At 56.5% G+C, this 21,304-nt stretch overlaps 1 protein-coding gene across 4 annotated transcripts in view; it reads left to right on the top strand.

The window, feature by feature from the left end:
* TTC7A (tetratricopeptide repeat domain 7A) overlaps positions 1 to 20,982 on the top strand; it is a 119,791-nt gene extending 98,809 nt beyond the window's left edge. For all 4 annotated transcript variants that reach the window (XM_043918081.1, XM_043918084.1, XM_043918083.1 and 1 more), the window contains 2 exons: positions 6,394 to 6,596; positions 18,723 to 20,982. In XM_043918081.1, coding sequence (XP_043774016.1) covers positions 6,394 to 6,596; positions 18,723 to 18,944 — 425 coding nt within the window. In that variant the 3' untranslated portion in view covers positions 18,945 to 20,982. The remainder of the gene's footprint in view (positions 1 to 6,393; positions 6,597 to 18,722) is intronic.
* The last annotated feature ends 322 nt before the right edge of the window (positions 20,983 to 21,304 follow it).

The raw sequence follows: 21,304 nt of genomic DNA, 5'->3' as shown, positions 1-21,304 counted from the left end.
AAGAGAGAACCAAGACAGGGGATGTGCCTGAATGAGATAAAATGGTAGCAGCAGCAGCCAAAGTAAAAGGAAGGTGCTAGGGTGAGTGGAACCCTAAAAATGCACCAGGCCAACATGACCCCTTGACCCACGCATGAAGCTCCTCACCTGGTACTCATTACCCTCCTGTCGCCCCTCCCCCCCAGCCTCCCACCTGCCCTGCCCCTGGGCAGTGTCTATAACCCCTGGAGAGAGAGAGAAGAGACAAAGGAGATACTCCCTTCCTGGGACCTGCAGATTCTGCAAGTCAGAGTTAGAATGTGCTTGTTGATTGAGGATCTACAGTTCCCCACTGGTAGCTTCCACATATGGACACATTAGTATGCAGGATGCCCCCACTCTCCCCTCCACAGGATCTAAATCTGGGGGAAAAAATTGGACAAGGATTCATAAAAAGACTAGACCGGGAAGCATGTTAATAATGCAGATATTGCCCCAGTTAGCATATCGGGCTCCCTTGGGATGCTAGGGATGCGGGGGCTGTGTTCCAGTGTCGCTTGTTGCACCTGAAGTAGGAAGAAGAAATTTGAAAAGTCCAGAGGGATAACGAGCTAGGCTTCCTCTGAGGCAAAGATGCCCTGTCATCTTCTCAGACGTGGAGCTCTAACAGCTCCTGGTGGGCATACTGGGGCCCCACCCCCACAGGGGCCTGGGGTAGAAAGCTGCACCCTCCCCTGGGGTTTCACCAACTTCAAGGAATATATTGGCAGTGTACTGATGAGTGGTCGGATTTGGGAGGTGCATGCTACCTGCTTTGGCACTCCCAAGGCCTTTTGTGTTAATGGTCTGTCTTGTTGACTCATCTTAGCAGGTAACAACCGTATCTGCATTTTACAAGGCTGCTTGCATCTGTGAGAAATGATGCTTTCTGCTAGGGGGGTAGTATGTTCTGGTAGCTCCAAGTAAGCCTAAAGGGCTTCCTGAAGCCTGTGATTAGACTTGGGAATTTTGGTATAAGCAACATCCTTCAATAATTTGCCTATTAGCCTTTCTTCTCTGGACATTATCCTAGATGTTTGGCCCATGGAGAACTCTGAGAACAAAATCTGAATGCTTGAACTGTGGTGCAAGGTGAGGGTTGGGCGGTGTGGCGTTAGGAGACAAGCTTGGGGTGTATGACCATGCAGAATGGCAGTGGCTTCTATGAGGTAGACACTTCTCTTTCCTTCTATAACAGTTCAGAGATGGCAGCCTTGACTAGGATGACCGCTCTGCTCTTCTGGTCCAGGGACCCAGATTCCTTCCGTTTTGTTGGCTTTGCCCTTCCTGTGGTGTCACTCTTGTCTTGGTGACCCAAGGTGGCTCTCCACCACATTCACATGCCAAGGCATAACCTGGAAGGGTGGGGGAAGAGGACACCCTGTCCCTAGAAGGACATGTCCTAGAATTTGCATACATCACTTCCCCTCAGGATCCATTGGCCAGAACTTAGTCACATGACTGTATCCACCTGCAAAGGACTCTGGGAGGTGCCATTATTCTGGGTATACATTTGCCCCATTAAAAATCAGGGGATCTCTCATTATAGAAGAAAGGAGGATAGACTGGTAGGTAGCTGCCACAGGCAAAAAGGGAAGCAAGAAGGTATCCTAGGTCTTTCATTCTGATTGTGGGAGGATTCTGGAGAATCCTCACTGCATGAGCCCCCTCCCCTCCCTTGGCCATCATCATCACCAGCAAGCATGTGCTCAGCACCCCTTGAATGAAGGACTGCCAGGAGCAGATCACCCTAAGCCTCCTCAGCCCCACCTGACCCAAGCTACAAGTATCGTCATCAGCAACACCCATGACCACCCCCACCCACCCAGCCTAATGATTCCTCCAGCTGCACCAGATTTCTAGGAAGAGAAAACTACCCCCCTTTATCATTTTAGAATGAGCTAATCCTCCAGTTTGTTTCAAGATTAATTGCATCCCAGTCTGTCTTGGCAGTAAGTTCCATCATTAACCTGCACTTAGGTTGGGAAATGTATCCCTCGTCTCCCAACTGTCCTCCTGCCCCACCACTCCCCACTCCCCACCCTCTTCAAGACTCCTTCCCATTCCAGTCTGAAGTGAGAAGCTTCACGGAAGGTTTCTGCCTGAGAGATGAGTTTCAAAAATGTTGCTTCTTTCAATGAGTTTCAAAAATGTCTCCTCTTTGGCAGTGGATTTGTGTGAAAAGGGGAGAATCACCCAGCCCCATAGATGCTCCAGGATCCTGAGTGTCGGGAGGTGCCTTCCAGAAGGGCAGGAAGACCCACCTTCCTCTCACTGCAGCTCGTGTCTCTGGGAGCTAAGAGCTAGAGAGGGGTGTGGGTGCAGGAAGAGTCCCCTTGCCCTGAGGGTCCCAGGGCTCACAGGCAGCTGTGGGCATTCCCTGCGTCGGGGGAAAATTGGCCTGAGTCTCAGCTTCCAGATGGCAGATCCACACCGTCTTGGCGCCGGTGCCCTGGCTCTTTAGATGGCCTCGGAAGTGGATGCTGCCCCTGCTGCTGGCCAGGCAGACTGGGGACCTGGGGTGGGGCAGTAGGGCAGTGTTTATAGATGAGACAGAAGCTGCATCTGACCCTTGGTCCAACAGGCTCCCCTGACTCTGATGTTTCCCTGTTTCCTCCTTATTTCTTCCCTTATCTCCCTCCACTCTCCCTTCTCTCCCAGCTCCCTGCCCTTCTCCCTCTGGCCTTATATGCCCTCTTCCCACGTCCTCTCTTCCTGTGCTCCTGCTTGTCCTTCTTCCCTCCTCTCTTGTCAGTCAACCCCTCCTCCTGAGTTCGTGAGGAGAGCACCCAGGACAGGAAGTCGGGCGCCCAGGCCCACAGGGCCTTGACGCCATGTGGCCTGAGTCAATGCATCACACACCCCTGGGTCCCAGGCTAACCCCGAAACATCCCTTCAGACCTTTGGAGTCTCTGTTACTCTCATGGCCATCCTCCCTTCAGATGGTCTTCTCTCTCACTCCTCCCCTGCCCTCCCCGACCCTTCCTTCTCCTTTATTCTGGGCACCCATATAGGGAAGTGCTTATTTCCTTTAAGGGATAACTTTTGGAGACACGTCCCCCCCACCACTGGAGCTCAAGGTGGATTCTTTTTAGGGTCTAACGTTATCTCCTGCCCTGGAAGGCCTCTGCCCTTTTAGCCCGGGTAGCCCCGCTTCCTTTCTGGGGTTTACAGGGGCGGGGGGGCTCTCGGAAGCCATCTCACCTGGGGAGGTACCTCCAAGGCCCCAGGCCTGGCCCTGGACCCTCTTTCACCCTGCTCCTCGGGACCAGCCGAGGAAAGCCCTCCTCCCAGCAGAGAGGGCTCGGAACTGGCAGGAACGACCCGGAGAACTGGAGCCAGCTCTGGGTGCAGGGTTAGATCAGGATGCCTCAGAAAAAAATAATAAAAGGGACTGTTGCAAAGCTCCAGGGAACAGATGTTTTCCATTTGGAGCCTGCTGAGAGAAAAGCACAGAGGTGGGGGGCGCGGGTGGAGAGAGATGGAGGGAAGAAGAAAAGTCGAAACACACAGACAGGAGAGGAGGTCAGGGCCGGGGTGGGAAGAGAGGAAGCCGAGAGAAGTGGAGACCAGGAGAGGGAGGGGGACAGAGGAAGGACCAAGGGGATCAGAGAGGAGCCTCTGACTCTGAGGGGGCTTCGAGGCCCATTTGCTGGAGGGATGACCTCGACTATGAGAATCCATGGAAAATCCAATGATGGCGGGTGCTTATCCAGCCCTGGCCAGGGGAGACTGGGCTGGGTATGGATACCTTGGGGCCCTGGTCACCAGGGCTGGGAGGTAGAGGATTGGGCAGTGGGCGGGCACTGTGCCATAGGGCTCCTGCTGCAGCCTGAGGCTGGCTGGCTGGGGAGCACCATGTTTGGTAAAACAACTGCCCGGGGAGGCTGAGGCTAGAAAAAAGGGGTACATTTGCAGCCCTCCGACCTGTGGGTCTGTGTGCAGGTCCGGGAACCCACCCTGGCAGTGGGCCCGCTGGGGGCCGTCTGTAAGGTAGCCAAGAGCCCTCACCTCTGGCTCTGTTCTGTGTTACGTGGTTTCCTGCCTGGCTGGTGATGAAGTCCATCAGAGCAGAGCAGCCCTACCTATTTTTCAGAGCTTGTCCTCTGTTGTGTGGCTGGGATAAAGCCCAGGGCCCCGAGGAAGGAGGGAGGATCCTCGTAATTGAAATGTGTTGATGTGCAGGCACTGTGAGGAGATCCCACGGGAGGGACCGCGGGCCAGCCTCCAGAGACGAGGCTCAGGAGTCAGGGCAGCAAGTTGTAAACAGCTTAATGAGCCAGGCCAGGACCAGGTGGGCCAGGCCCGAGGAGGGCCTGCTGGGACAAGGTCCAGGGGAGGAGAGAGCCCAGCTCGCCTCTGAGCTCAGCTCCTGGTGGTGGACGAAGCAGCCCAGGGGCTGGTGCGGGACAGGCCTCCCCGCCCCCACCACTCACACTTCCTCCCTCCCTTTTCCCCCGTGGTCCTGGAAAGACCTGCCCAGCCCTCCAGACCCAGCCAAGCATGGCCTCCCTTTTCTCTGCCAGGCCAAGTGCCCCTGTGCCTTCAGGCCCCAGCTCAGATGCCACCTCCCCCAGGAAGACTCCCCTGATCAAACCAGCCCAGCTGGCCTGACCCCATCTGAGTGCCCCGAACACTCAGCCCTGGCACTTGTCACTCCACGGCCCTGGTCACTCCAGTGGTTTGGTGGCTCAGCTGCTCCCCTTCCCCCACCTCCTCTCTTTCTCCTTCTCGTGGGAGGGCCAGGCACATGGTCGGTCCTCAGCAGCCGGATGCTGGACGCAGGTATGAAGGCAGCCAGTGGATAGCCCAGGCGGTGGCTCCGGTTCAGGCCATCTCTGCGGACAAGAGCCGGTGCTGTTCTCTCCCACCTTATCATGCGATCCTGGCTCCTCTGAGTTAATTCTCTGATTCTCCCACACTCTCATCTCCAGGAAAGGAAAAGAGCACCCCGCTCAGAAAGCCTTCTGCAGTGTTCAGGCTGCTTTGATTACCCAGCGGATCTTAGACTGCATTCACGCTGGGTGCCCCCGGTGCTGTGTGCACAGTCAAGGCTGTTATTAGGCCTCCTCCTGCTCCTTGTTAGAAAAAGAAGGAGGGCTGCCTGGGCCTGGGTTTTCCACCTCTTTCTGGTAGCACCCCCAGACCTGATCTGAACCAGTGTGACCTCAGCTCTCAGCCGTTGCTGGGAATGGCTCTTGGCAGAGTCATGAGCCAGGCTCTGCTTGCCCTTCTGTGCTCCCTCCCATCGGTGTGGGGCGCCAGCCCCCAAGGGGGGCACCCAAGCCCAGGCTGCCATGGGAGGCGGGCTGAGTGGGCTGCAAGCAACTCCAGAGCATGTGTTTCTGACAGCACCTGCGGCGGGTGTGTACCTGCACAGTGTGGGTTTGAAATGTGCGTTTGTGTGGGCTGGGCCAGGATTGGAGAAACTGCCCCATTTTCTACTGATGTGGGGCCAGAAGGCACACTGGTTGTGGGGAGATCTTCCCCGCCAGTTGGTTGAAAAAGACGTTCTCCGCTGTGTGATGGAAAGTCCTGAGTCTGGAGGGAGGTCGGGAGCTGCACCTTCTACCAAGGGGCTGGGGTGAGGTCCTCCCCCTGTCAGCCTGGGACACGGGAGAGAGCCTGCCTCCCTCCCAGACCTATGAGGATGAAATAAGAGAAGACGCTTGCCTGGCCCAGGCTCCACAGTCAGCTCTCAGTGTATACTGGTGGCTTTCTAGCTTCTCGGTGTGAGCCCCAGCCCTGCCCCTTCGCAGGCGCCCTCGGGACTTCCTTCCTGTCCCATTTTTGGCAGCATCACGTGGCTCTCCTCGTCCTGATGATGCAGGTAGAGTTAGCTCTTCAGTCAGTTGGCCTCCCTGGGGAGCCACCTCATCTGCCCCCCACCCTGTCCCCAAACACATGGTGAACAGATGAACAAGTGATGAACAGGACCTGAGCAAATACTTAGCTGCAGGGGACCCCACTTATGCCCTGACTGCCAGGCTCTGAAGTCAGACAGCCCAGTGTGAACCCTGGCTCCATCACTCTGTCTCCCTGCGGCCTTAGGAGAGTTCCTCAGCCTCTCTGTGCCCGTTTCCTCCTCCCCGAAGTGGGTAATAGAAGTGATGGTCCTGTAGGGTTTTGTGAGTGTTGGCAGAGTTGTTCTGCGTGCAGCCGGTGGCATGATCCTGACACAGGGTGAGCACTCAGAAACCATTGGCTGGCGCCACAGCCGTGCCCCAGAGTGAGCCTATCCTGTGCTGCGTCTCGGGGGGCTGGTTCCATCACCCAGGACAGGCTGCTGAACTCCGGGGGCTGACGGTCAGATGTGGGAGGGGGCCACCGTCTCTGACTTCTCCCGCCGCCTCACCTGCCCTTCTGGTTTCACAGCTGAGCTGTTCATGGAGCAGCAGCACCTCAAGGAAGCGGGCTTCTGCATCCAGGAGGCGGCAGGCCTCTTTCCCACCTCACATTCCGTGCTCTACATGCGGGGCCGGCTGGCCGAGATGAAGGGCAGGTTGGAGGAGGCCAAGCAGCTGTACAAGGAGGCGCTCACGGTGAACCCCGATGGTGTGCGCATCATGCACAGCCTGGTGAGTCAGCCCCGCACCCCCTCAGATGACCCCAGAGCCCCCTCCCACCTCACCCCTCCCCTGCCTGCAGTGCCCTGGTATCTGTGGGAGACGGCTTCCTCCTTGCCCTGTTGGGAGAGCAGAGGCCATATGGCGGGCCACTCCCCTTCAATCCCCGGCCTGAGTGGATGAAAAACTCTGGGAGGGTTGGCTGATTCTTTGTGACTTCCTCTTGGTGTGTTTCTGTAAGGCCGTCTAGCCCCAAGGGTTTTCACTGTAGGTGCTCATCAGGTCCCTGCCCTGCAGACTCTAGACAGATACCAGAATGCTTTTTTTTTTCCATCCCCAGGCCCTGCCTGATCACAGGATTGCCTCCCCCATTTGAGAGGAGCCCCATGCCTCCTTGTGGGATTCAGGCAGTGTCTTGGGGTGGACTGTTGTGTCAGGCCTGACTCAAGCACACATGGAGAATGGCCTCGGGGTGCTAAGAGGGGCCAACAGCCCCTAATCTTAGGACATGGAGGCCAGGGTGTGGGTGTCCGGGGTTCAGTGACTCTCCTGTGGGAAGGCTTGGCAGTTGGGAATAGGAGGTTGGTTCTTTTGCCCTGGCTTTGCTGTTCTTTTCCTGGGTGGTCAAGGGCAAGTCAGCCCCTTCTCAGTTCAATTCAGTTGCTCAGTCATGTCTGACTCTTTGCAACCCCATGGACTGCAGCACAACAGGTCTCCCTATCCTTCACCAACTCCCAGAGCTTGCTCAAACTCATGTCCATCGAGTCAGTGATGCCATCCAACCATCTCATCCTCTGTCGTCCCCTTCTCCTCCTGCCTTCAATCTTCCCCAGCATCAGGGTCTTTTCCAATGAGTCAGTTCTTTGCATCAAGTGGCCAAAGTATTGGAGTTTCAGCTTTATCATCAGTCCTTCCAATGAACACCCAGGACTGATCTCCTTTAGGATGGACTGGTTGGATCTCCTTGCAGTCCAAGGGACTCACAAGAGTCTTCCCCAACACCACAGTCCAAAAGCATCAACTCTTTGGCGCTCAGCTTTCTTTATAGTCCAACTCTCACATCCATACACGACTACTGGAAAAACCATAGTTTTGACTAGATGGACCTTTGTTGGCAAAGCCCCTTCTCAGGACCTGTTTTACTTACCTGTGCAGTGGGGACTCTGGTCCAGGGAATGTCTCCAACAGGCGGTTGAGTAGAACCTAGGGAGAACTCTTTCCTTGCCATCCTTACTTGCTTTCAAAGAGCAGGTATCAGGATAAATGTAATGACCTAAAAGTGGACAGGCCTGCATGTACAGTGATTTCTGAAATATAATTTAGGAGCCCATAGTTACAACACATTCGGGGTCTGGGTTCCACCTAGATGCCCTGCTTTAAGAACTCTGTGAGGAGCACAGCCGTGAGGGTGTCACTGATGTCTGCCCCATCAGCAGCCCCAGGGGAATGGCTCCAGATGGCTGAAGGGTTGTCACTGTCACAAGGGGTCTGCTTTTTTCCTGAGTAGATGCAAGGAGTTAGCTGTCAGCTCAGCATCAGGAAAAATGGTTTAACTCTTGGCATAGTCCGAGGACAGACTCGTGAATCATGTGGTGAGGATGCTGCCCAGAGAATGTAAATGTCACATGGAGGAGGAGCTGGACCAGGTCATCTTTATAAGTTCCTTGCTAACCCCAAGAGTCCTTGAAAACAGGGATTCCCATCTCAGCCTGATCTCTGGATTCCTAGCTCAGGCCCACGTAGCAGCATCTCAGCCTGGGCCAGGTTCCCTGCACCTGGTACCGTGTTGCCTTCCAGTCTGCTCAGCAAATGTTTGTTTCTTGCAAAGCACATTGTCCTTCCCCCTGCACTCCAGACATTAGCTTCTCTAATAGATGCCTCCCCCAAGGTCACATCCAGAAACTTGATTAAGGAGCCAGAGGATGCAGGCTCTGTCATTAGGCCTGCAGCCAGGCAGACGGCTGCCTGCCTCTACGGTCGCAGATAGGAGCCTACTGTCTCAGCCCCCCTGGAAAAACCCAGCCAAATCCGGTAACAAGTACAATTTTGAAGCAAGTGTACCATTTTTCATTTATGCTTATTATTGTTTGTAGCTATTTTCCTGAAATTGAGGCAGTTTCCAAGGGTGGGTTTCCATGGTAACTGAGTAGCTGTCCAGAGTGGCTCCCTACAGATGTTTCTGAAATGGCCCCTTTTCTCTTCCTGGGGTGCCTAGCTGATTTGATGCAATCTGAGAAAGGACTGCCCACTGTGAAGTTACAGGCAACCAGAGGGGCATCGGCTCCAGCGTAGGCAGCCTATCCCCTTTCCACATGCTGTGTTCCTGCCAGCATCCCACACATATGCGTAAAGAATAGCAAATTTCAAGCCTGGGGAAGATTTACTAAGCACTCTTTTCCTAAAGACACATGAACACTTTGGTGTATTGGTCTCCAGCATTCCCTTGTACTGTCCTGAGACTCAAAATATTTGGGATCTAATCCTAGCTCTGGCCCTAATTCACCTGAGTGATTTAGGAAAAGACACACTTGGCTTCCATGATCCTAATGTCTCCTTTTATAAATGAATAATGAGCTTCATCATTCCTAGACCACCAGTGTTATAATCAAATGAGCTGATACATGAGAAGGCACTTCTGAAAGTCTGCAGTGCGATATCAGAGAAGGCAGAACACGGCATACACGCCACACTCTCTAGTCCCTCACCCAAGACAGACATCACTAATCGGTCACAGCACTTTTTCCCACTGAGCACAGATGGGATCTTGGGGTCTTTTTCGCCACGGTACTGCATGATGGGAGTCACTCCCCGTCGGTCTGAGTCAGCTTGGCACTTACGTAAGGATTCACAAATCCCTTAGATTTGATGTGAATCCCCAGGATTCACAAATCTAAAAATAGTAGAGAACGAGAGAGACACAGTAGTTGCCTCAGCCTGAATCTGATGCATCCTTGGAGAATTGTCCAGAAAAAGGAATATGGTAGGGGGACCAGTACTCCCCCGCAACTGGAGTCATTGCCAAGGTGGGTTCTCAGGGAGGAGGACATCCTGGTCTTATGATGCCACTGTGGCTCTCTGAGGACATTGCCCTTGCTCAGTACAAGAGGAAGGAGATACATCCCTCTCCCCTGAGAGCACAGCCACCCATAACCAGGCTGGAAGAGCTCTGGGTCCCTCAGTGAGCCCTCTAACATAGTGGCTGAGTCCCACACTCTGAGTTCTAGAGAGAGGAAGGCAGAGATACACTCAGTGCGCTGTGGGGATGCCCGGCTCTGCCCTGTAGTTCTGAAGGCGGGATGGTCAATCACCAGGAGGCCGGCCTTGGGGCCTCTCTGGAGCTGTGTACATGGGACAGGAGATTTGGAGATAGGCTGGAGAAAGCCTCTCAGAGGGGAAGGCTATTGCTTTTAGGAGCCGGGCTCCAGGCTTCCAAGAATAAGAACTTTTGGCCCAGAAGTGTGTTCTCTGCTCTCCCCGTCCTGCTGCCCTCCCAGCCTGGGACGTGATGGAGGTGTTTCCATGGTTCTGGCTCCACTCTGGGCTCATTTCAGGCTTTTCCACCCAGATCAGGCAAGAAAGAGAGACCTCTTTGGCAGGGTTGTGCCCCTGAAGAGTCCCTGCCACGCACACAGCAGTGTCCCAGAGGAATCTGTGCTATCAAGCCCTGATGCCGCAGGCTGCCACCTCCTCCAGGTTCAGGGGTGGCCAGGTGGCTTTGGGAGTCCACCAGGTGTGGGAAGAGAAAGGCATGCTCTCTGCCAATGGAAATACTTGGTGAAACCCCAGGAGCAGGTCCTGACAGTCTCTGCCAGCTCAGTCTTTACCTCCCCTCCAGGTAGCCGGAAACCCCACTCACTTGGCCTGAGTGCTCAGAACTTAATTTACCTGCAGGAGAATGTGTTGCATTGGCCATAAACTTCGTTTGGGTTTTTCCATCAGATGATGCAGACTAACGAATGTTTTGGCCAACCCAATAGTTACGAAGGGGCAACCTGACCTGTACCTGCCCACCTCTGAAGAAACCTGAGAAAGGAAGCTGGGTACTTCCCGAGACCAGCAAGGCCTTGGCCTCCAGGTGACACTTTTTCAGAGAGGGCTCCGCAGGCGTGGCCGAGAGAGGGGGCTTCCTAGGAAGCAGGGATGCTGAGGGAAGGCACGGAGCCTAGCAGTGACATCAGGTCCCTGAGCACCTCCCAAGAGGGGGCTCCTTTGAGGTCACCTGGCCATAGTGGGAGGAGGTCACTAGCCCCGGCCGCCCACCGCCTCACTCTCCCTCCCCTCCGCATGGCTGAGCCGCGAGAACGGATGCTTCGGTGCAGCCTGTCTCGCTCCAGGTGCAGCTTGAAAGCTTCAGCCGGGAGCAGCCAGCCAGGACTCCCTCCTTGCTGCCTGTGTTTGTGGGTGGCGCCCCACCCTCCTCTCTACCAGGGACAGGTTCCCGGGGAGTGGGATTTCCTGGCTCCTCTCCTGCCAGGCTGCCCTGCTCCTCACAGGCCCCTGTTCTTGGTAATGCTTCTTTCTTGGGACAGAGCTCCAGCTCCTGCTGCCCCATCTTCCCAGAACCCTTTCCTCCTCACGCACCCCAACCGCAGGAGGAAACAGCCCTGTGTGAGCTTTGGCTCCCATGATGTAATTCCCAGAGATGTGATTTTGGAAGCAGTCCTGGCCTCGCGACCTGGCCTGTTCTCTCTCCAGATGCCCCTGGAAAGCCAGGAAGACAGTGTTTATCTCTTTTTAACCTTTTATTTTGTATTGGGATGTAGCCGTTAACAAGGTGGTGATAGTGAAGGGACTCAGCCATACATACGTGTGTATCCATTCTCCCCCAAACTCCACTTCCATCCGGGCTGTCAGGGAACATTGAGCAGAGTTCCATGTGCTATACAGTAGGTCCTTGTTGGTTATCCATTATAAATATAGTGGATATATTTGTGTCCAAATGTAACTCCCTAACTATCCCTTCCCCCAATCCTCTCCCCCAGTCCCCCATAATCATAAGTTAGTTCTCTAACTCTGTGAGTCTGTTTCTGTTTTGTAAGTTCATTTGTATCATTTCTTTTTAGATTCCACATATAAGGGATGGGGAAGACAGTGTTTCTGTCATCCATTGTCCTCTAAGAGAGCGGCTGAGGAATTATTCCCCTGCCTTCCCAGGTGGCTCAGTGGTAACGAATCCACCTGCCGTGCAGGAGCCGCAGGTTCAATCCCTGAGCCAGGAAGATCCCCTGGAGAAGGAAATGGCAACCCACTCCAGTGTTCTTTCCAGGATAATCCCATGGACAGAGGGTCCTACAATCCACGGGGCCAAAGAGTTGGATGTAACTGAGCATGCACGTGTGCATTCTCTCCCTGCGGCTCCCAGCGTGGCTGTTTCTAAGTGGACTTGGGGATCAAGAGCATGGCCATGACCCCAGAGAGCTTCTTGCCTCCCTCTCTCTAGGCTGGGGTGTGCCACTTCACAACTTAAGTCCTCAGAAGCTCCCCACCACCATCCCTCTGATTCCCTGAGGCAGGACCTGATTCAGCAAGGGCCAGGGCTCTGCCACACCCAAACCTGAGGTTCTGGGTTGGGCCTTTTGCAGGTGCTCCAGGAATCCAACCAGAAGGCTCTGCTCTCTGAGGTCAGAGAGATAAACTCTGGCTGCACAGAGCTCCTCCCAGCCCCCAGGGTCCCATCCCCGATCCTGGAGGGTGAGTACCTGCGCAGGCTCTTTGTGACCCCATGGACTGCAGGATGCCAGGCTTCCCTGTCCTTCACCATTTTCCCAGAGCTTCCTCAAACTCATGTCCATTGAATCAGTGATGCCATCCAACCAACTCATCCTCTGTTGTCCCCTCTCCCCCGGTACACATATTCTATCTTGACTCACTACAAACTCATTTTTTGAAAAGCCAAGCCATTTTTGCCAAACTTAAAAAAATGTTAGTTGCTCAGTTGTGTCCGACTCTTTGCGAGTCCATGGACTGTAGCCTGCCAGGCTCCTCTGTTCTTGGGATTTTCCCGGCCAGAATACTGGAGTGGGCTGCCATTTCCTTCTCCAGGGGATCTTCCTAACCCAGGGACTGAACCCAGGTCTCCTCCGTCTCTGCGTTGAAGGCAGATTCTTTAGCACTGAGCACCTTGGAAGCCCCAATCCTGGAGGGTAGGACCACACAAGAGAGGTTCAGCCCTGCCAGCCCCTGGGTTGTGGGGGCACTTGGAGATTACATCTTCTTGCTGGCTCAGTTTTTGCTTCTCTCAAATGGGGATAATAATGTGACCTCCAGGGGATAGTCTTAGGGCTCAGATGATGAAAAGACAAGTCAACATTGGGTATATTTTTGGTGCCATTCACAAGGAAGGCCAGGTGGCCTGAGCCCCACCTTTAACTAGGCTGTCTGACATCACTGCCGTGGCGGTTGTCTGTTCTTTTTGCTTTTGAACTGCAGGAACTGTGTGTGTGTTTTGGAGATTAATCCCTTGTTGGTTACATCATTTGCAAATGTTTTCTCCCAGTCTGTAGGTTATCTTTTTGTTTTGTTTATGGTTTCCTATGCTGTTGTGAAAGCTTTTACCTTTACCTTTTTCATTTTGAAATGTGGCTCCCAGGCCAAGTTCAGATGCTCTTGGTTTGCAGAGGGGAGAGGATGCCCAGAGTCAAGTCTCAGACACTCACTGTAGCCAAGTTGCTCTGTTCTCTCAGAGCACAGTGAGTGACTCTGGCCAAGGCACAGAGGTGCCGGCTGTCGGCCCCAGCTGCCCTGTGGCTGGGATGAGTGTGCACAGGGCAAGGCCAGGCTGACCTGGGCTGAGAGCAAGGGCAGCTGGCCCAGTGGACTAGAGTCTGTGTTGAGAGACAAGTGGGACTTGAGACCCCCTCTTGCGGGTGAGGCTCTGTAGCTAAAGGGGTGGCTGGGCCCTCCGGCTGCTGGAGAGGAAGAACTGGGAAGGCCAGGCTCTGGAGAAGCCCTGCGCTTCGGCTCACAGTCTTGTTAGGCTGGGTTGGTGGACGAGGTGGACAGTACCGTAGCACGGCAGGGTCTCTGGTTCCAGGCCCCATGCCTGCTCTAGGCTTCTCCCTCCTGGCTGGCTTCCTAAGCTGTGGCAGGGGCTGAGATCATCCGGGCAGCCAGAGGAATGGGAGGACCCAGAAGTCTTGCACTCTGCTGTGTGTGTGCACATATGTGCGTGTGTGTAGAAGCTGAGTTGTTGCATACACAGCCTTTCATCGGCAGAATCTGAGCTTTCCCCCAGCTCCAGCGGGCAGGAATATTGCTTCTGTTTGACAGGAAAATTCAGTAGGAATGTCTGATCCCCTGGTGCAGTAGTTTTATTGTGAGTTCTCTTCCTGGCCTCTCCCCAGGGCTGCCTGAGGTCTGCATTCCCTGATGGGGAAGTAGAGGAGAAGGGAGGAGGGGATGAGAGGGGCAGGGTGTGTCCCCTCAGCCTGGGCCTCCTGTGTCCAGCGGCCCCTCCCCAGCCCCCCTATGCCCACGCCGGCGCAGCCCAGCACACAGTCTGAACCCTTGCCCCAGGCTCATGAAGGTGGAGGCATGTCCTCTTGCCTGCAGCCCAGGACTTTGCAGGCAGACCTTAGGTCCGTGTGTGGACTTCTGAAGTCCACACCAACCCTGATGAGGAAGTGGACAGGAAGCCTTCTGTCAGTGTCACAGACTCAGCGCAGAGCCATGGGTAGGCATTGTTGGCTTACTTAAACCCCAGAATCAATGGTCAGGGGAAAGACTTACACGTCTGGAGGGTTCAGCAGGGCTCAACCCCCTCCCCTTGTACAAAGGCCAGCACACCCCAAAACAGGCTGTCGCCAGCCCCTCAAGCTCTGCCTTCTGCTCAGAGGGCAGCATTTGCCATCACTGCCCATCACAGTGTTCACGTCTGGAACCCAAAGTCCGGAGGCCTTGCTGACCTGGCCTCCTGACCTGGCCCTGCAGGCCTGGCTGTGCTCCGGAGTGGGCAGAGCCCCCAGCCAGCCCAGAACCTGAAACCAACCCAAAAAGGTGCAGCCCCCTGCCTTGAACTAGGACTGGCAAGGGACAGGTGTGAAGGGCACAGCCACCTCTGCTGCCCCGGAAGACCCCCCCGCCCGCCCCGCGCACCCCCCACACACACAGCTGGGCTCTGAGGGAGTCTGGGAGCTCTCTCTCTCGGCAGGGGCCTCTTCCTGTGAGAGCCTGGGGAGCTCTGGGCCGGGGCTCATCAGCCAGGCCTCAGGTGGGTCTAGAAGGAGTCGTGCCCTTCCCCACAACGGGGAGGTAGGTGGGCCTCCTGGGGCCCTGGAGCTGCCCAGCTCCAGGCGGGATGTGGCCACGTGTGGGCTAGGTTCTCAGCCGGGACAGATTCCTCATTCCCAGTCTGGTTGGACAGGTTGAGGCTGACACAGTGGGAAGAATTTGGAGTGCAGGAGAGGGCCTGGGCTTGGCTGGAATGTGCGCCTCCCTGAGGGGTGTGTCAGCCCCCACTTCAACTCGGGGATGATGGCAGGAGCCTTCCTGGAGCTCCCTCAGAGCTGGTCCTGCCCGGGGCTCCTTCCTGCAGCCCCAGCGTCCCCAAGCAGGGGGCTCCAGGGACCAGGAGGCTCCAGCAGCCTCCAGCTGATGCCCGGCTTCCCAGCTGGAAAGGCTATGACAGAATCCCAGGAATGCGCCTTAAGCTCAGACAGAAAATTCCCAAAATAACTTCTATAAATACTTGAGGGGAGGGATGGGGAGGGAGCGCTAGGCCTGGCCTGCAGCTGGCCTAGCCCCGGGGTTGCTTCCCAGGACCACCTCCCCCACACAGCCAGACCTTCCCGCTGCCTGCCCCCACTGAATTAACAGGGTGACGCGCGTGCAGTGGCAATTCTGACAAAGGCCGGCAGGACCCTCCCTCTCCCCTCATCCCCACCCCAGGCTGCAGCTCCTGACCCCGCCCTGTGCCCTGTTCTTCAGCAGGGAACCTGTATTCCTAACAGGGAGGGGCCCCTCAGAGCCGCCATGCACTCCTGAGACCAGACCCCGCCAGCCTGTGTGGCCCTAAGCAGGTCACTAAGTACACATACAGGCCTCCAGTGCGCCTGCTTTTGCATCCAGGACCATCCTCCTGCCAACACTCTTTTGAGCTGCTGTCCTGTGGGAAATCACAGGGCAGGGCAGGTGCCAGGGACCCTGTCTCTTTCAGTCTAAGGGGTGGGTCAGGGGTGGCATTCAAGAGCCCACAGTAAGGAGCATGGTGTCAAGGTGGTGGTGTGAGCCGAGGGCGCCATTCTTGGGGAGGACTTCCTGGAGGAGCAGCAGGTAGATGAGATGTGGCCAGAGGCCCCCTCCTCCATGAGATCCAAGGAGGGAGGGAAGAGGGGATGGATGATCTCGGGAATTTCTGGGGACTCCCCCCGACTCCCCACCCCCCCGCCCCATAGCCCTGCCCCTCCCTGAGCTCCACCATATTCAGCAACTTGCACTTTGTTCTAATCCCTGTGTGGGCACGGCTGTGGCATTTGCCAGGTCAGGCGTCAGGCTGAGAGTCACTGAGCGGTCTGGTCTTCCCCTCTCAGCGCAGGATGGGGCGGAGTCAGGAGGGGTATCTGGATGGAATTGAAATACCGGATCTGTGTTCCCACCACCTCCCTGGAGACCTGGGGATGCGGGTGCTGAGAGGGTGACTGACGGCGGGCCCTGGGCACAGTGCCAGGCTCAGGGCAGAGCAGGTGAGACCTCGCACCCTCGCGGAGCGGGGCCCCGCCCAGTTGTCAGGCAGCAAACAGCGCCGAGTTGCTACCAAACATGAACCCGATGGGCTGGTGTCTCAGGCAGGTGGCAGCAGATCTTGTTACAGGCCCTGGGCCTCTGGGGCCCAGCCTGACCCCGGTGTCTCCTTTCAGGCTCCCAGGTCAGCACCCCAGGGTGGGGGGAGGTGATTCAACCCCACCCCAGCCCACAGTCTCCTCCATGGGGAGCCTGGCCCTCCAGAGAAACCCACTCTCTGCACCCTCCCTGCCTCCCCCCAGCCCAGGCCCCTCTGTTCATCCTGGGGACACTTCCATTTGTTGTCGGCCCACCATGCAGCCCACTTATGATTTTGCATTCATTCTTGCAGAATCCTCACAATAGCCTGGGAGGTAGGACTGTGCTCTGTCCACTGGTTTCCAGACAAGGCAACAGCGGCTCAGAGAAAATGGGCCACTTGCCTGTGGTCACAGCCCCCGGCAGGGGCAGGGCTCGATTCCAACCCAGCCAGGTCTTCCGGCTCTGAGCCCTGTGCCTTCCCCTCTACACAGAGGAGCCGGCCCCAAGCTCCTGAACGATGAGTGAAACCGACACGACACCCCGTGCAGCCCTTCCCAGACACCTGCACAGTTGTTGAGATCAGGGATTTTCAAACTCATTTTCCACCAGAGAGCCCTCTTTTCAGACAGAAATCTCCCATGGAAGCTGGACATAGAAAACGTGTGTAAACGCCGCTGCGGCCCCGCCTCCGCCCTGGGCGGCCCACTGGCCTTCCCCATCTGTCCTCTGTCGCTCCCCGTGCACCGCACTCCCAGAGCTCAAACCTTCCATTTTTGGTGCTTAATTTTGGTGTCTGGCGGCCTGTCGTCTTGCCTTCCTGCCCTCCTCCCTGTGGGCCCTGTTCCATCATGCACAGCTCGGGGTCCAGATCCCAAGGCCATGTGGTCAGAGCAGCTTGGCCCGGAGCCCTGCTGGACATGCTGAGCCCTGCTCTCTGGTCTCAGGCAGCCCTGAGTCAGCACTGCTCCTATCTGTCCAGATCCAAGGGCTCTGCTAAGGCTCCATCCTGTGCCTGGGTCCCCCGTCCTCCCCCATCCCTGTGGTCCCCTGGGGACAGTGCTGCCCTGGGTTGAAGTGCTCCCCTTCCTTCTGGCCCCCTGGACACCTGACTTTCATCCAGCGCCTCTGACAGGCTTTTCCGAGGGCTTCCTGAGCACCATCTTTCACTCTTGTCTAAGTGGTTGTGTTCCAAGCCCTCGGAGGACTTTATGAAATGAAGCATGTGCATCTTCCCCAGTGGGTCTCCATAGCAACAGAGGGCCTAACTCTGGGGAGTGCGGCGAGGAGGAAAATGTTCCAGCTAAAAATGTACATGGCCGTCAGTGGGCGGGCACCCGAGAAGGGGCTCCAGGCACACAGAAGGCAGCCCTTGGTCCCCGGCTGTCCGGGAAGTCAGTGTTCGGGCTTTGCCTCATAACTTTGAATGAGAGGCTGGCCCCTAAGCTGCTCCCCTGTGCCACCTTTGAGGGCTGGGACACAGGTTGGTGGCGTGGTGCAGAGCAGTCTTTCTGAGACTGCAGGTTGAAAGGGGACCCTGGCGCCTCCCCCTGCTCACCACCCTGTTCCCCCACCTCCCACACCCTTCCCGGTGTGGGTGCATGTAGAGGGGACAGTGCGCCAGTTTCACTTCCTGGCTCTTCTGTGACAATTCCCGTCACTTCCTCTCTCTCTCTGGTGCTTGAAGCCAAACAGCAGGGCCAAGCTTCCCAGGCAGCCCTGACCCCTTCTCAGAGGCCCTCCTTTCATCCAACATCTGTCCCTGATCCCCAGCCATCTGGGGCCCTCACCTGCCAGGCCAGGCAGGGACGGGCTTGGGTCCCAGGAAGACAGGCCCCTGATAGCAGCCACAGGACCCGTCCATCCACCACAGGCTTGAGGACCTCACACGCCTCGGTCTCACATGTCCCTGGGGAGAAGGCAGCGCCACGGTGCAGCTTGGGGTCTCAGGGTAACAGACCCCTGGACTGAGAGCTCACATATGCCAACGCTGTTCAAGTGCTTTGCCTACACTGTGGTGTCAACTTCACAGCAACCCCAGAAGTGGGCACCATGGTCTTTCCCATTTACTGATGAGGGCAACCTGCTCGGGAGCCCTCAGCTGTTAAATGGGAGACTCACAGCCAGGCCTGCTGACCCTAAAGGCCATCCCCTGGGACCAGGAGGGACAGAGCTGCCCTAGTGGGTGGCCTGGGAGGCCGGGCTGGGGCTGACACAGGGAGGGTCTGCATAGGTCAGGGGCCCTTGATAGTACCCAAGCCTGGAATGCAGGGCTCTCTATAGCTTGTGGCCGAGCCGCTTGCACTCCTTACCCTGACAGGCAGGATGCTTGCCCCTCCGCCAGCACAGCCTCATGCACCATACCCTCTGCTTGCTCCCCAGGGTCTCATGCTGAGTCGGCTGGGCCATCAGAGCCTGGCCCAGAAGGTGCTGCGGGACGCCGTGGAGAGGCAGAGCACCTGCCACGAGGCGTGGCAAGGCCTGGGCGAGGTGCTGCAAGCCCAGGGCCAGAGCGAGGCCGCTGCCGACTGCTTTCTCACCGCCCTCGAGCTGGAGGCCAGCAGCCCCGTGCTGCCCTTCTCCATCATCCCCAGAGAGCTCTGACACTGCCCACCGCCCCGGGCATGGAGGGAGCAGCCTGGGGGGCGGCAGGCAGGCACAGGCGAGGAGTAGGGAGCATGGTCAGGGGAGGTCCAGGGCCTCAGGGAAATATATCTCTAGGGAACACGTCTGCCGGCTGCAACCCTGGTTCTCCTCGCCTCCCCCACCTGACCCTGCTGTCCCTCCAGGACCAGCGAGGACTGAGAGCTGCTCCTCTGGAGCAGGGTAGACCAGATTTGCATCAGAAACAAATCCCATGTTCGTTGGGACTCAGACATCATGGTGTCTGTGAGCAAGGAAGCAGCTGGCAGGCCGCATCAACAGGGGGCCGCTGCCCAGGGTACCTGTGTATCGTTTAGGTGTACAGTCAGGGTGTGAGGCTTGCGTGCCCCCTGCACCTGTCTGGAAGCCCCTGTACTGTACCTGTCTTCAACATCCCTAACCCTGGGTTTCCCAGCTTTGCACAAGCTTTAGTCTCAAACCTCAGCTCTCTGCTCCCAAACACCAAAGATGAGCCCCACCAAGTTGCCCTTTGGCTGGGCCGAGAGAGTTCGGGGTTCCTTCCTCAGCCCCTTGGGAGACTGTCTGCTTGAACCTACGTGACTGAGAGGCATGGTGACTGGACCGGTTCCCTGAGAGAGCTAGTCGGGGAGCCTCCTGGCTGTACACCCCTGCCCCCCAGGCCTCTGTGCCTGAGGGAGCTTCCTGGCCCTGGTCTCACTCCCCACTCTCAGGTCACCTCCAGAGCAGTCATGGCTATAGGGTTTGCTGGCAAGTGGGAAGAGGATGGGCCTCTGGGGCCTTTCCCAGGTTTACGTTAGTGGGCAGTGCCTAGCCTGGCCCTTTGTCTGATGAGGCTGTCGGGCCTCATTATGCTTGTCCCCTCTGTGGCCAAGTGCCTTTAAGGCCTCTGGTGTCTGGCCAGGGGCACTGGGTTCTGGCCCTAACTAACCTTCCATTTCTGCCCACCCCACCTCTCTGGAAGCATGCCTCAGCTGCCTCCTTAGGCCCTGGGCTGTAGCCCCAAAGATACACACATTGGCTGCTGGACTCAGCCCTTCCTGAATACCTTGCATCAGCACCTCATTCCTTCACGCCTTACCTTTCTGGGCAATGGGTACAATGTAGATGCCTCTAGGGGTTATGATGTGGAGACCAGCCTTAACACCTTTCACTAACCACAGCCCATTCTTGGATAACTCAAGTTCTGCCCTAGCCATTTGGTTTCTCCTGCCTGGGGCCAAACAAGGAAGGTGACTAGAGACCCCAGGAGGAGCCAGCCCCTTCTCTCCAGTCGGGCTGGCCTCTGTGTACGTGACACCCTTTTCTACAGGGCCCTGGGGCGGGGGAGTTGCTGGAGGGTGGGGGGTCTTCCCTGCTGGCTTCCCTAGCCCTGCTGCACAATGCTCTTGGAATTCTCCCCAGGAAGTCAGCCTCCACAGGCCCATCTGGGAATACCTTATCTGCACCTTGAGTTGTTTTTAAAGCTCCATCTGGTACGTTCGTCACTTGAAGGTGTGTGGAAAGGTTGGGCAAGAGCTGCCCGGGTTTGTCAGAGCTGGGTCTGTTCCTTGGAGGGGAGGAGCTGTTGGAGGACACCCCCCTCCCCAACCTCCCGGCCAGGGCTCAGCATTGCACACACCCCAGGTGCTACCAGGGCCAGCCTGTACCTCCTTGCCTTCCCGTGCCGGGCCAGGAGACACTGTAAGGACACCAGATCCTTCTCCCACCTGGGTGAAGGATCTCTGTGTGTGTATGTATGTGTATAAATATATATTATATATATATATGATAGAGATCTATTTTTATTCTGAAATTCTGTTGGGAAAAAATTCAACAAGAAAAAGCAGATGCTATTGGTTCACATTGGAATGCCCAGAGAGGTGGGTAGTGAGTCTGTGGTGATGGGAAAGGCAAAGGCAACACCTGCATTTTGACTTGAAGTATTCCTGATGGGAGGCCTCAGAGGGCCGGGCAAGTTGCTGACAGTTCAAATGTCTTGAATAAAGAGACCCATGATGGGAAGGCTGGTTTGTGTGAAGCAGTGTGTTCATGTTCATTTATCCACCAGTTACCCCTGGCCTTGAGTGAGCTCTGGAGAGAAGGCCAGGGTGGGGCGCACAGGTGGGGAGGCGGGGGGTAGAGGGAGGGGCCCACTGAGGAGGTTGTGATGGGGGCCTGGGGGAGGTGTGGTGGGTGGGAGAAGGCAGAGGGGTCCTGGCAGGGCTGGCTGGAGTGGGCCTTGTTCTGGCCTGCCACCTGCCCCTCAGGTGGGCTGGGAGAAGCCAGGGCTGGACTTGCCACCTGAACAGGAGAGACTGCCCCGAGGGCACGGCCAGGAGCGCCTTTAGCACCGGGGGAGA

The sequence above is a fragment of the Cervus elaphus genome, chromosome 11 (assembly GCF_910594005.1).
Source record: "Cervus elaphus chromosome 11, mCerEla1.1, whole genome shotgun sequence".
Lineage (NCBI taxonomy): Eukaryota > Metazoa > Chordata > Mammalia > Artiodactyla > Cervidae > Cervus > Cervus elaphus.
The sequence above is the reverse complement of the archived record's forward strand: the minus strand, read 5'-3'. Positions and strand labels throughout refer to the sequence as shown.